Genomic DNA, 13,357 nt, shown 5'->3' on the forward strand with positions numbered 1-13,357 from the left:
ACGCGCTGGCAGGGCGCCAGCGGCATCGTCGCGGGTTGCATCAGACGAGGCGGTCCGCCGCGGCCGCGGCTTTCGCCGGGCGGCCGAGGGAGTCGGGGGCCCGCGCAAGATGCTGGGGACAGCCCCCCGGCTGCTGCGGGCCATCTGCACGACGGCCGCGGTAAGCAGCGTGGGGCGGGTAGCGGGGGACGTGGCCCCCCCGTGCCGTGCTGTGCCGTGCCGTGCCGTGCCCTGCCCGGGAGCGAACGGCAGGGGCTGCTCGGCGTGCCTCATCGGTCAGCCAGGGGCCGAGCAAGGAGGGGGAAGTGGCGGGAGGGGGCATTTTTGCGGGATGTGGTGCGCATTGTCTCTGCCGGGGTTTCGGTAACGCGCGTACGGGCGCGGGAAGGTCGGGAGGGCTGGGGAGGGGGCTGGCTCTGGGCGCAGGAGCAGCATCTTGCCCGGCGGGTCTGCGGGCGGGATCGCAGCCATCATCTGGGCGCTGCATCTCGCAGGGATGTGCCTCGGAGCTGCGGGGAACACGCACCAGCGGTGCCGTGACAATCCCCAGTGATCAGTCGCGTGTGGGGAACAATGTGAGCGTGGCTGTTCGCTTCCTCCCTCACGCTGGATGTGCTCCGTGAGGAGCTGAAGGTTCTTTTCTCAGTGAGGAAGGGATGTGCCCCCGTTCCCAGTGCCCGAGGGAAGCCCCCCGCTGTGGCCTAGGACGAGTGTGCAGTTTGTGACCCTCTCAGCACCAGTTCCTACCTCTGGGATGGTGGGTTGCGCAGGGCTGAAGTTGGTGGCCTACATTTCTCTACACCTTATGGTTTAGTTTTTTAAAGCTCTGCACATTTGTTCCAAGCCATTCTTTATGTCCTGTTAAATATATAGCCCGAAGAACTCCTGCCAGTAACAGCTCCCTGAAAGCCTTGCCCAGTCCAAATTGTCCAGATGTGTAGGTCTGGCAAGCTGAGCGAGACTAGGAGATTTTTTTCATTCCAAAGACTGCTCTTTGTTTCGTGTTTGACTGCTCAGTTTAGCGTGAGGACAGCAGTCCTCCGTATGTATCTAAGGTGTTAGAATAGAGAGGTTTAAACAAGCTTTTTGGAAATGTGCTCAGCAGTGCCAACAAGTGAGACTGAGTGACTGATGAGAACGCATTGCCTGTAGACGGTGTAGAGGGAGGGGAGGCTCTACGAGGGGTTGCTATTTGGAGGCACTGGAATGTAGCACGTGTAGGGGGATCCTCAGTAGAAATAAAGCTGCAGTATTGCTTTCCAAAGGAGGCATAAATTCTACATTGATTTTTAAGAAGATGTGACATTAAAATATTTACTAGCTTCACTAAATCCTTATATAGAATAAATAAAATATTGTAACCTTTTTGATAGTAAGCTTCGTAACCAGAGTAGCAGTTACTAAATGCTAGCCTTCAAGAAGTTTGATTAGAAACTGATAACCAATTGAATGTTAGACACTGATACGAAAGAGGCAGTAGTAGCAAAATATTTTTATCTATGAAATAAATATTCTCCTGTGGATAGGTTTTGCAACATTAGACTCTTCTGAGAGAAGAATATGTAGCTCTTGGACCTGGTTTCCATTTTTAGGAACTAGAACTTCACAAGATAGTTACCAGCATTTGTAAGGCTGTTTCAGTGCTTAATTCTATTTATTAGCTTTATTTTTGGTTAGGTGTTTTGGAGGAAAAAAAGAACCAGAATGGAAACTAACATTAAAATACTGTATATCTTTTAATGAGCTATTGTAAAATGAATTCTAGTATGGTATCAACAGATGGTATGGCCAGAATATTTAAATAGGGAAGTTAAAATTAAGTCTGTGCTTTCGTATTGAGGCAGTGAAATAAAAGTGGACTTTCAGACAAGTTGAGCATTCAAGGTAAGACTGCTTGTACAAGCAGCTCTTAGGTTTTCTGCTCCTTACCTTTAGCTTATTTTCTTCATCCAAATTGGGAGCACTTCAGTCTGGGAAACAGAATTAATATTAATCTGTGTTATAATATATGCAAAATAGACAGTTAAAGATTAAAAGTTCAGACAATGAAAACAACAGAATTACGGCAGAGTGAGCACCAACTTTCTAAACTCTTATCTTTTGGTAGCACTGTCATAACTACTAATTATCCTATTATTAGTCATAAAAAAAGGGCCAGATCTCTCTAAGCCATCTGAACTGCATTGTTTGCTGTAACTGGAAAGGAATTGGGTAATTTTACAAAAGTACAGCAAAAAATCCACTCTGATACTACATGACCATTGACCTTTGCATGCATCTGTTAATGAATGTTAGGTATCTATAGTCAGCCAGGCAACTGCAAAAGAAATCTAACATAACCTCTTAACATCACTGACAGAAACAATAAAAAGTTTAATCTTTGTATGTGTTAGTGATAATGATTCAGTATCCTTCTAGTACATTATTCAACAAGATTGTTTTGGTGTTCTTTAATTCTACAGCTTCTTGATGAATGCTAGTGATGGCACACTGTACAAAACGTGCCATTTCTGTAAGAAAAAACCACCAAACTGTTTTTAATTTGTAATCTTACAGAACTTCCCATTTTAGTTGGGTGTTACATCCACATTAAATTCTTCTAAAAGGATTTCCCACTTTCACAGGCTTAACTCAGGTAAAAATGCTTGAGGAGAATTTCCAAAAGAAGAGGCAGGGTGGCTATAAGGTCTCATGCAGTTGCTCAACTGTAATTTTTCAAACAAAACAAAAAATTAAGGACTGAATTCCTGGTCTGATCATGCAAGCCCCTCCACATACGGGATTTCTTTTCTTTTCTTTTTTTTTTACTCAGTAGCGATCCTGTGCATGTCTGACTTGTGGGTTTGGCTCCTCTTTTCTACTGATGGCAATGTATGTGTTAATACACTACAAGCAAATTGCCACATCTAAGCCAAATGTTAATAGAAATCATGCAATACACGTGTACCACTGATTGGGGAAGTAGCTCGAGAATCACTGGTCATATCACAATTACAAGATCCATCTTGCAATTGAAATCAGGCCCCATTTGAGTAACTTTCTATAAGTGTGAGACAGCAGAGCCCATTTGCTGCCAGCCTAATCTTTTTGTGCAGTACAATGAAGAAATGGGACTTTGCCAGTCTGCAGTCTTCTCAGTTTCGGCAGTTTTATTTTTTTGTTTGTTTGGGGACTGTGTTCTCTGTTTTACTTTTCACCATTTGTTGACTTGGTTCCACAACTACCAAAATTAAGCACGTGTAGCATTACCACAACTGTGGATTTACAGCGACTCGTGATTTGGAACTGGAACTGGTATGCAGTTCTGTGTAACATGAGAATCAAATTTATTCACAGGGAAATATGAACTAAAAGCTAAGTTTAGGAATAGAGGATGGATACGTTATTAACATAAGTGGAGAAAATGTTGCTCTTAAAGTGCTGATAAATTTGGACTTAAAATTACAGGAAGATTGGCCAGGTATCAGAAAAGCAACAGACTACAGCAGTGAGTACTTTCGAAGTACTTTAAACAGGAGGTTGAGTGAGTTTATAAAAGCAATCATATGACATGATTGCTTGTGGTGGCAGAGCACTAGGTTTGTTAGCTAGGAAGATCCATTCCAGTCTTGTGTTCTTACTGAGAGGTGTTAACAAAAGGACAACAGTAGAATAAGTAACTCTCATCTGGACTATAATGTTTTACCATGTACTAGTTGGGCTACCAGTGTAAATTAGCACAATATAGAAATTAGAGGATTTCATACTATGCCAAACCTGTTCAGTGATCCACCAGGTTGATCTTTCTCCATCTTGCCTGCTATAGTTAAAATAATTAGGGAGATCTGATGATTACTTTTTATAATGCACCAACATTTCTGCTGTAAAAGCAAAGGTATCAGTCAAAGAATTGGTAATGAGATCTACTTGCATCCATTGGTCCTTGCTAGATAAGGATTGCAAGGTTAAGTTGTGCTCATTGTAATTCAGAACAAGGTCTTGTCTTTACTGAGAACAAAATTGTGGACATATTTTTGGCATTACTGCCAGCCGCACAGCATTAGTTAGCAATGGTATCATCACCAGTCTCACAGATGCTTTTTACCAGCCAACTATAATGATCAAAAAGCCTGAGTTATGTCCACCTTTGCATCTTACTACTTGTTACTACACAGTTGCACTAGTGCTCACTAATGCTGTAATACAAGGACAGTGTAACTATGCAGTTTCATTCTGAGGGAAAAATATTGTCTCTGAATAAATAGTTATTTCCTATTGCTTTATATAAAAAATAAAAAGCACACTTCAATATTCCTGTAATGGAACCTGCCAACTCATAACGCTATTTTCTGAGGTCAGCTGCACAACTAAAGTGTAACTTGAAAACAGCAAAATACATCCATAATATTTCAGCTGTGAAATGGATTGTGGTTTTGAGTAACCTGTTTTTCAGGACATTTCTTTTTGTCATAGAATTTGTCATGTGATCTGATGGGCAGTCCAGACTATTTGGTATTCAATCAATAACCCACTTAGTCAAGGTATTCTCATGTCCTAGTACCTTAAGAAAGGGAAAAGAGGGAGGAGAAAAACTTACACAAGAGCCAACATACTGAACAAGTGCTGGTAGTTAAGGTATTCAGACAGTGCTTTGATTCCTCTTTACCATTCTGAGCTTATGGCATCTAATGGGCCATTCAGAAAAAATGGAAGTCCAAGTCTAATTGGGAAAGATTAAGTTAAGAATAAAGGTGGGGGAGTATGTGGATTTATTTTCTACCATTCATCCAGGCCTCCCTGGAGGAGGGATCTTTATGATTTGGGTCTAGGAATAGTTTCTACTAGATTCAGCTTGGAAGAAGGTAAATTTTCTGTTTATTCTCTGTGGAGCATTTGTTTTTCAAAGGTTTCCAGTTTTCAGTTTCCAGAAGCTGATGAAAAATGCAAAGGCAGTCCTTACAGGGACAGTTCCACTCTTTGGCCAGTGTTTGTATGCTCATTCCTGCTGCCCCGCTGGACCTGTGTTAGGACTCATGGTAGTGAAGTGAACTAAATCAGTGGATAGATCCAGTTAAGAATAAGCCACATTTTGTCAGGGCGGTGCCTTCTTATTTCAGTACCTTAATCCAGTTCATGCAGCTACAGGAATACCAGTTCTGGGATAAAGGAGGTATTAGAGGCAAGGGACTGGAGGTAGGGTGGGAGAGGAACACAACTGTCCCCTAAATCTAAAGGGGCTCTGAAGGAATTAGTAGTTTTATCAGAGTGCAAGTACTTTAATGACATAGCAGTATGTGATAGCCTGATATCATAGTAGTATTGTGATTCTAACTATCCTAAAAATAAAAAGTTTGGGCAGTTATTTGTACCTGCTCAGTCTGAAGAAACTTAAAAGCATTTGTCCAGTGTACTGGGATGCAAAAGCAGAAGGCAGTGGAAGTTCAGCAAGGGAACCTCACATTTAGCAGTATTTCCTAGTAGGAGGATCAAATGGATGATCATTACCTTTAACTTCATAGGAACAATGAGGGCTTGTCTTCTTTAGCCTATACATATTAGCCACAAGTATGCCACCATTTAATTATAGGGATTTAGAGGGCATGTTCCAGGCACCTAGATTATGCCTAGAAAAAGTGTTTTATGTATCTGTTTCGAAACCTGTATTTTCATTTCTTTTCTTATTAGTTCCGACTCTGAAGAAAGTCATGGAGCCTGTTATGCCTCTTGTAACAAGCAGTGGGTCTGTTAAATGAGAATTCTGGAGAAGCCATATAAACATGAGTGACAGTACCAGATGATATTTTCATGTTGTGTGGTCTCTTTGAATTGTACATTGCCTGTCATTAATCTAAAAAAATTGATTGTTATTCCTTCAAGGGTGATTGGGCTGGAAAGTCTATTCCATTTTAAATCTAAGTGAACATTGGTAAAGGAAGAACAAGAGAAAAATGTAAGCAACAACGTATTTTCTTTGCATCCTACAACATGGTTTGTTTTAATTCTTTTTACCAGGCTTATCAACATAAGCTAAAGCTAGCCCTTATAGGTCAAAGTATTTTTGGACAAGAAGTTTATAAGCAGCTGAGAAAAGAGGGACATAAAGTTGTGGGAGTATTCACAGTACCTGACAGGAATGGACAAGCTGATCCTTTGGGTAAGTGTAACATTAATCCACATGTTAAAATTACAGGCATACATAACAAACTTGCCTTTTCGTGAGAGGGAGATCTCTACATGGAAATGACTTGTCTATATTGCCTTTATTACACTGGATGCAGCACAAGAGCTATGCTTTAACAAACGCAAGTCCCAGAACCGGTTTAATCTTGTTGGTTAGTCAGTGTTTAAAAGTTGTTTCTAACCATACAGGGCCATACATTAAGATATTTGAAAAATAAATTAATCTGTGTACGTTATTTGAATGTACATCCCAGAGGTAATCATCCTGAAGATTGCTTTCTGATCCTGAAGATCTGTATCTTAAAGCAAATAGCTGCTAAGCCTGTACTCAAGCACAAATGTCTGTCACCTATCTCACTGTGCTGTCTGGGACACTCAAGGTACAGAGCCAAGCCTGTTCATCCCTGGCTTTCTGCCTTTTCCAACAAGCTTGCATGTGGCAGTGTACCTGCAGAGCCTATTTCTCTTCCACCTGAACTATGGAAAACCCACTGAAAAGATTAGAGGAGGCTTTGCTCTCCTTTTTCCATTGTCAAGATTGCATAAGGATTTTCTGGACTTCCTAAAGAAAGAGTTGTTGCTTGGCAGGTACTCAGAATTGTACTCATAGAACAGAACCCAGAGTGACAAAGGAGCTGCTTTGGAATTGTCTGAATTGTAACTTCTTTTTTTACTTTTTCTTTTTTTCAGTGGCAGAAAAATAGTGAGTTAATATGATTAGCAAGTAGAAGTGCCAGAATGGAATGTACCTTTATGGATAATCTGAAATTAAAACTGCATTCCCTGTGCTATCTCAAACCTTTTTTCTTTTCTTTTTTTTTTTTTTTTTTTTTTTTTTGTTTTGTTTTGGTTGGGTCCTGACACGTTTCTACACAACTCATATGAGGGAAGAATCAAACATAAGTTTTGCTTATCTGGGCTATGGCTTTCCCAAACTAGCATATATTTCTCAAGTTTATTACGTTCTGTAACTCTACCTCGTTAAAAGATTTAATCACGCTTCAGAAGAATTAGAGGAGGCAACTATTAGTTTAGGAAAAGATGATTTGACTATCCAGCTCTGGAAGCATACCATAATACTTAGTTACATTATATAAACTATTATTGTACGGTTATTACACTAGCAGATGCAACTAAGTAAATCTTCCACTGATTTCAATTGTATATTTACTTTAACTAAAGCATAGAATTAGGTTATTGTTCTCCTGATTAAAAAAAAAAAATAAATTAGTAGATACCGTGTTACTTCCAGATGACTGAAAGAGCTTAAGTCTCAAGTTAAATTTGCTAATGTTTCTGTATCTTCAGACAGCTACAGTTTTCATTTCTAAAAGCAATTGCAGTACACACTAACTTCCATGGAATTATATTTAAGTATTTACTCAAGACCTAAGTTAATAGGCTAAAGGTGCTTCAGGATGAAGTCAAGATCCAATTTCAGAAGTGAAAAAGAGACAGGAAAGTACAAAAATGTGTTTAGAAATATAAATTAATTTAGGTGAATTTTCTACACATCTTCTTGTTTTCCCTTTTCTTCCTATTACACATACAGCTCAACAGATGCCAAGTTTGACTCTACCGTCCTACTCTGTGATGAGTTGTTAAGTTGCGCAATGGAATTTATCAAACACCTGAAAATCCTCTCTGCAGTTAGTGCAGTTGTTTTTTCTCACCTTTGAGCCTAATTTTGGGTGAAGCGGTGTGTCTCACAGATAAATGAAAGTATATCCAGAAGGCATCAGTAAATTTTGAAGAAATTACTGAAGGCCACTAGCATCTGTAATTATTTGCACCGCATGGCAAAATGTGACATGAGTGAGTCTTAGTTGTATGTAGTCATATTCACGTACAAATTACTGAATTGGAAAATTAAGTTTTGCTAAACCCAACCACTTGCAGGCAAGCGTAATGACTGGACAAGAAGTGAAGCATCACTGTTCAATAGTCAATAACATTCATAATTCTTTACTGCTTTCATTGGTACTTATTAGCCAAGTCATAAGAGTGATCTTAAAGTTGAGAAAGACATAAGGTGTAGGACAGGAATCAAAGACAGAATTAGTAAAATACATCCAAAGGTTTTTAAACAGCATACAGAACAGAACAAAGGGCACTCTAATCATAACCTTGATGATCTGCTTGAGTTGTCGTGCACTATCTTTCTGATTTCTGTTTGAATTTCTAATACAAAATATGAATTTTAAAAAATATTGTTCTTGCCCCTCAGCACTGGCAGCGGAGAAGGACGGCACTCCTGTTTTCAAGTTCCCCAGATGGAGAGCTAAAGGCAAACCTATCCAGGAAGTAGTTGCAGCCTACAAATCGGTTGGAGCAGAGCTGAACGTCCTTCCGTTCTGTACACAGTTCATCCCCATGGATGTTATCGACTGCCCGAAACATGGCTCGATTATTTATCATCCATCCATTCTACCACGCCACCGAGGAGCTTCTGCAATTAACTGGTGAGTTTTGTGCATCAAAAGTACGCATATGTCACATTAGCATGTTAGTCTCTACCCATTCCTCATGTAAATGCTGGCACGGTTCTGTTGACCTGCAACTGCTCAGAAGGAACTTCTCTGAAGCAGCTGAGTATTTGGTTCATGAACTGCTCTTCATACCTAAGATTCATTATAATTTCCAATGCAAGTGCAGCTGCTATTCTGGGCAGATCAGTGATGTGATCTGTACATCCATATATTTTACTCACGTAGGCAAATCGACAACCTGGAGTTTTCATAGGCAGGACGCTGCCCTTGTAGCTCGTCCCCCACAAACACTAGATGACTATCACAACAGGGCTTGATGCAGAGCCCAAGATTTCACAGAAGGGAAGGGGTAAGAGAAGATCCACCAGAATAAAACCTTATCTTGCTGTCCTCCTGAGCAATGCACAAGGCTAGATTCAAAATGTTACTGTGAAAGAACTCACTTCGATAATGACCACTGTAGACTGGGATCTAGCATTTTTGTGACAACAGAAGTGCCATTATCACAGTTTTTAAATTAAATAAGAAATTGTCTAGATATGAAGAAACAATTTTAAAAGAATCTTACAGGCAGCATGGTGATTATCTAAATACACTGTGTTGTAGATTCAAAGCAAAAGCCTATTTTGTTTTGTTTTCTTATTTTTAATCCTTAATAGAAAAAGTGCTCAGCTGAAGTACTTAAATGGAGAAGTAAAGGAGACTATTAGAGGTCTAAGGAAATCCTTCAAAAAGTGGTAGCTGTGTCAAGTGAGTAAAATAAAAAGGAGCATAAACTGACAAATCAGGTGAAAAATGAGAGTAAGGCAGTTAGAAAAGAAATAAAGAACCAATTTTTAACGGCATAACATTGAATAATAATTTCCCCAAATGCATTAAAGGTGGGAGGTACGTAGGGTGATATGTTTGATTTTAAAAAGGTACTTATCAAAGAGAACACCATAGTAGGAAATATGTATTGGTATTCAGGATGGAGGAGCTTAAGATGTTGCTACCATAGAGCTCTTGTTTGTATGGAATGTCAGAACAATCCTCTTGAGCTGAACTGGGAGCAGAAGAGATTTTAGATAAACTGATAAATTAATGAGAATCTCTTCTCAGGACCAGGGGACTTTCAAGCAAAGGTTCTGCAGATTTGGGGCAGGGCTGAAAGAGAAAGCCAGGAACCTTCAGACCAGTCACTCTGATGTCAATCTGTAATAAAGAATACACTTTCTACACAAATGGGTAAAAGTGATAATGTGAAATGAGATTATGAAACGGAGAAGTCAAATTCAAAGTTAAAAAATATAAGATAATGCACAGAAGGGGGAAAAATCCTGACTATATGTAAGCAGTAATAAAACTTTAATTTTTGTTACTCAAAAAAGAGACCATTTATAATCCTGTCTGCATACCAGTTAGAATATGAAGGAACTAGAAATGCTTCACAAAAGGCTAAGAAAGATGGTCAAAGGTATAGAACAGCTTCCACATAACAGGAAATGAACCTGGGAGTCTTCAGATTGGAAAAGAGGTCATTGGGAAGGAAATATGCTAGCAACGTATTAAGCCATGAAAGACATAGGAAGGTGAATAAGGAACAATTGCTCATACTTAATCAAAATTTAGGGGGCAGCCAGCAAAGAGATCAGGTAGTAGGATTTGACTAAATAAAGGAGGTACTTTCACTCAATGCACTCCCTTATTAAAATGTGGAACTGCACACCTAGAAGCCTCTAGAAAGTCTCTTGGAGGAAAAGTTCTCCAAGTCCTCCAAGATCTATTCCACAGGAAGATGCAGAGACAAACTTTCTATCAGGAAATTCCTGAGGTGAAGGTTTCCAGAAACAGGAATGTATCCCAACGGTGTATGACTAAGTCTTGCTCTGTTTTGTGTATTCCTTCTGTAAGCATTGGCTCCTGCCCGTCTCAGGTAAAGGCCGTTGTCCTAAGACCTTGAAACTAAGCTAGGATTTGGCCTTGGCTGGCTATTCTCATGTTTTGCCCTCACACCCCTTGCTCTCATTATGGATTATTTCTTGTGTTGTGGCTACAGCCCTGGTGCTGATCAGACCCTGTGTGTTGTCACCCCCCCACCCCCCCAGTGTGACCAAGAAAGCCTGTGAGTTAGGCCTGGCTAAAGAGGCACCAGGCACAAACAAGAGCCTTGGGCCTCTGAGGGTTCCCCACTCCATCCTTTACAGCCTCTTCCAGCTGCTGCCACTTTGTTATCAGCGGCCATCTGCAGAGGGAGATCAGGGGTCACACAGCAGTTCTGGTCCTGTCACCTGTTCAGCATCAGGGACATTTGCCCACTCGCCTTCTACTTCTCCAGTGCCACGCTGACATCCACTTCTCACCAGGGTGCTCTTTTGGAATTTTTATGTAATATAAAACAGAAGAAATGCTGCTTAAATATGTAAAAGGTCCAATATGGGCTAACTAACTGTAAGCTTTCACTTCCCCAGCTGTTTTTTGGAGTTTGTCCCTTGCTCTGCACGAATGTGTGCTTTACTCCTTTTAATAGTGTAGTTTTCAGTATTTACATTTAATAATGAATTTTCACATCTATAAGCCAGGCCTCAGATGATCCTCTTAGAAGATGGACTGCCAGGGGAATACTTACCTGAGATATGTCTTACTGAAAATTGCATTGGTGTTTGCATGCAGACAAATGGTTAACAGCATGGAGGAAAAATACAGCTCTCAGTTTCCGGCTGCTTTCTTAGGCACACTTCTGTTTGATTTTCCATCATTCTGAGGCGGACTGGAAAATATAAGTGGCTGAAGTTCCCTGCAGATTCAGGGGCAGATCCTGAGCTGATGTAAATCAGCACAGGTTGGTTGTAAGCAGTACAATGTTCGTGCATAACAGCTGCGAATCTGGCTGGATACACATTCCCTTAATAACTTTTCCTTAAACAGTTGCTTATTCATAATTTTCAACTCCAAGTTTAGCTATTTCAGCTGTGTGACAGCTACTTCCCTTGCCATCCTACAGGTAAGTTGTGAGGCTTAGCTAATTACAGCAAACAACCATGAATTGTTAAGTAACATGCTGTCTAGATGCTTCCATCTTTCAAGTTATGTCTTAACTAGTGCACACCTTTTGCTCTGTGCGTCTTACCACTTATAATACTTTCAAAATAATTATCACAACGAACTGTGATAGACACCCTGGATTCAGTTGCAGTATTTCTTATATCACTTTGTGGAAGCCACACATCAACAGTATCAAAACTGTGGGTTCCTGACTATGAAATGAGCAATGAAACTTCTATTAAAGATGGTTAAGATTTTCTTTTCTATCTACATAAACTAAATGATGGGTTGATATCCCTGACTAGTTTCATACTGCTTGTATTTACTGTAAGACTTTTTTTATATCCAGGACTTTAATCCAAGGAGATAAAAAAGCAGGATTTACTATTTTTTGGGCTGATGATGGTTTGGATACTGGACCAATCCTTCTGCAGCGAGAATGTGATGTCGGCCAAAATGATACTGTGGATGACCTGTATAACCAGTTTCTCTTCCCAGAAGGAATAAAGGCTATGGTATGTTTAGCTGTACTATATATCAGCATTTTAAGAGGAAAAGTATCTGATGAAGTTTGAAAGTAAAGGAAATATAGACAAGATGCATGCATTTGGAAACACAGCGGTTGTGGTGCTCAGCCAAATCCCAGACTTCAGTGGAGCTGGGCTACTTCACAACAGCTGAGGAGGTGGTGTCAGAATATTTGTTGCTGGTAGTGTGCAGAGCATATCCTGTTTCCATAGAAGGCAAGAAGTTGAGTTTGTTTGGAATATGGCTCTTTCCACAGATTTCTTGAATGTTTTTACAAGGTGGAATTTTTTAAAGGCCCAGAGAGAACAGAACATTAGGGGTGAGGTGTTTTAAGTTCAGAGACCTGGTGGATTTGCTTTGGATTTTGTATGCTTGTCCTTTTTTTGTATTGTTTTAAAATTAAGAAAAGAAAATGCATAAAAAAATACTCAGCATGGATCGTTAGAGAAATTTTTTATTTATTCATTTAAATGCAGAGAAACAACTTTTTGCAGAAAGAAAAAGGAAGGAGTTGAATGCAATTGTACTGAGCCACATTCTGGTCCTGCAGAATTTAGGCAGCTGCTGTGTGTTCGGTGACTAGGTACTCCCATCAGATTTTTGAGGCTATTTCTTTTGTCAAAGAAGTTTAAACATACATATATGTGTTAAACAGTGCAGCATTGGTCCCCTAGATTCTGAAAGTCCTGAGTTTTAAAAATAAACCAGTTCCTTGTGGCAGAAAGTCTTTTGCTGTCATTCACAAGTATAACTGAGGGAAAAAGGCAAACCAAACTAACATTAAATCTGTTGCTTTTTCACTTAGGTGGAAGCTGTACATCTAATTGCTGATGGTAAGGCCCCTCGTATACCTCAGCCTAAAGAAGGGGCAACATATGAAGGGATCCAGAAAAAGGAAAATGCAGAGGTAGTGTTAAATAACACTGTGTTTTGTGCTTATCACTAGAAAAGTTATTAACTCGGTTTACAATAGTAATATGAAGTTAACATGAATTTTAAATCAGTTGTTTCTCTACCTCTTATTCCTGGGACTACTGAGGAGGCGTGTAAAGGAGCCCCAAGTTCCTATTCCCTTTCAGCAGTTACATACATTTACAGACTTGGCGCCCTACTTGGGATCAGCTACACACAGCTAGATGGCAGCTGCACCTTCAGTG

At 40.1% G+C, this 13,357-nt stretch overlaps 1 protein-coding gene across 1 annotated transcript in view; it reads left to right on the forward strand.

Moving 5' to 3' along the window:
- The window catches only part of ALDH1L2 (aldehyde dehydrogenase 1 family member L2), a 33,850-nt gene continuing 20,493 nt past the window's right edge, over positions 1 to 13,357 (forward strand). Inside the window, exons 1-5 of the mRNA XM_037388938.1 lie at positions 1 to 160; positions 5,992 to 6,133; positions 8,387 to 8,621; positions 12,022 to 12,187; positions 13,006 to 13,107. Of these exons, the coding sequence (XP_037244835.1) occupies positions 110 to 160; positions 5,992 to 6,133; positions 8,387 to 8,621; positions 12,022 to 12,187; positions 13,006 to 13,107 (696 nt within the window). The 5' untranslated portion in view covers positions 1 to 109. The remainder of the gene's footprint in view (positions 161 to 5,991; positions 6,134 to 8,386; positions 8,622 to 12,021; positions 12,188 to 13,005; positions 13,108 to 13,357) is intronic.

The sequence above is a fragment of the Falco rusticolus genome, chromosome 5, assembly GCF_015220075.1.
Source record: "Falco rusticolus isolate bFalRus1 chromosome 5, bFalRus1.pri, whole genome shotgun sequence".
Lineage (NCBI taxonomy): Eukaryota > Metazoa > Chordata > Aves > Falconiformes > Falconidae > Falco > Falco rusticolus.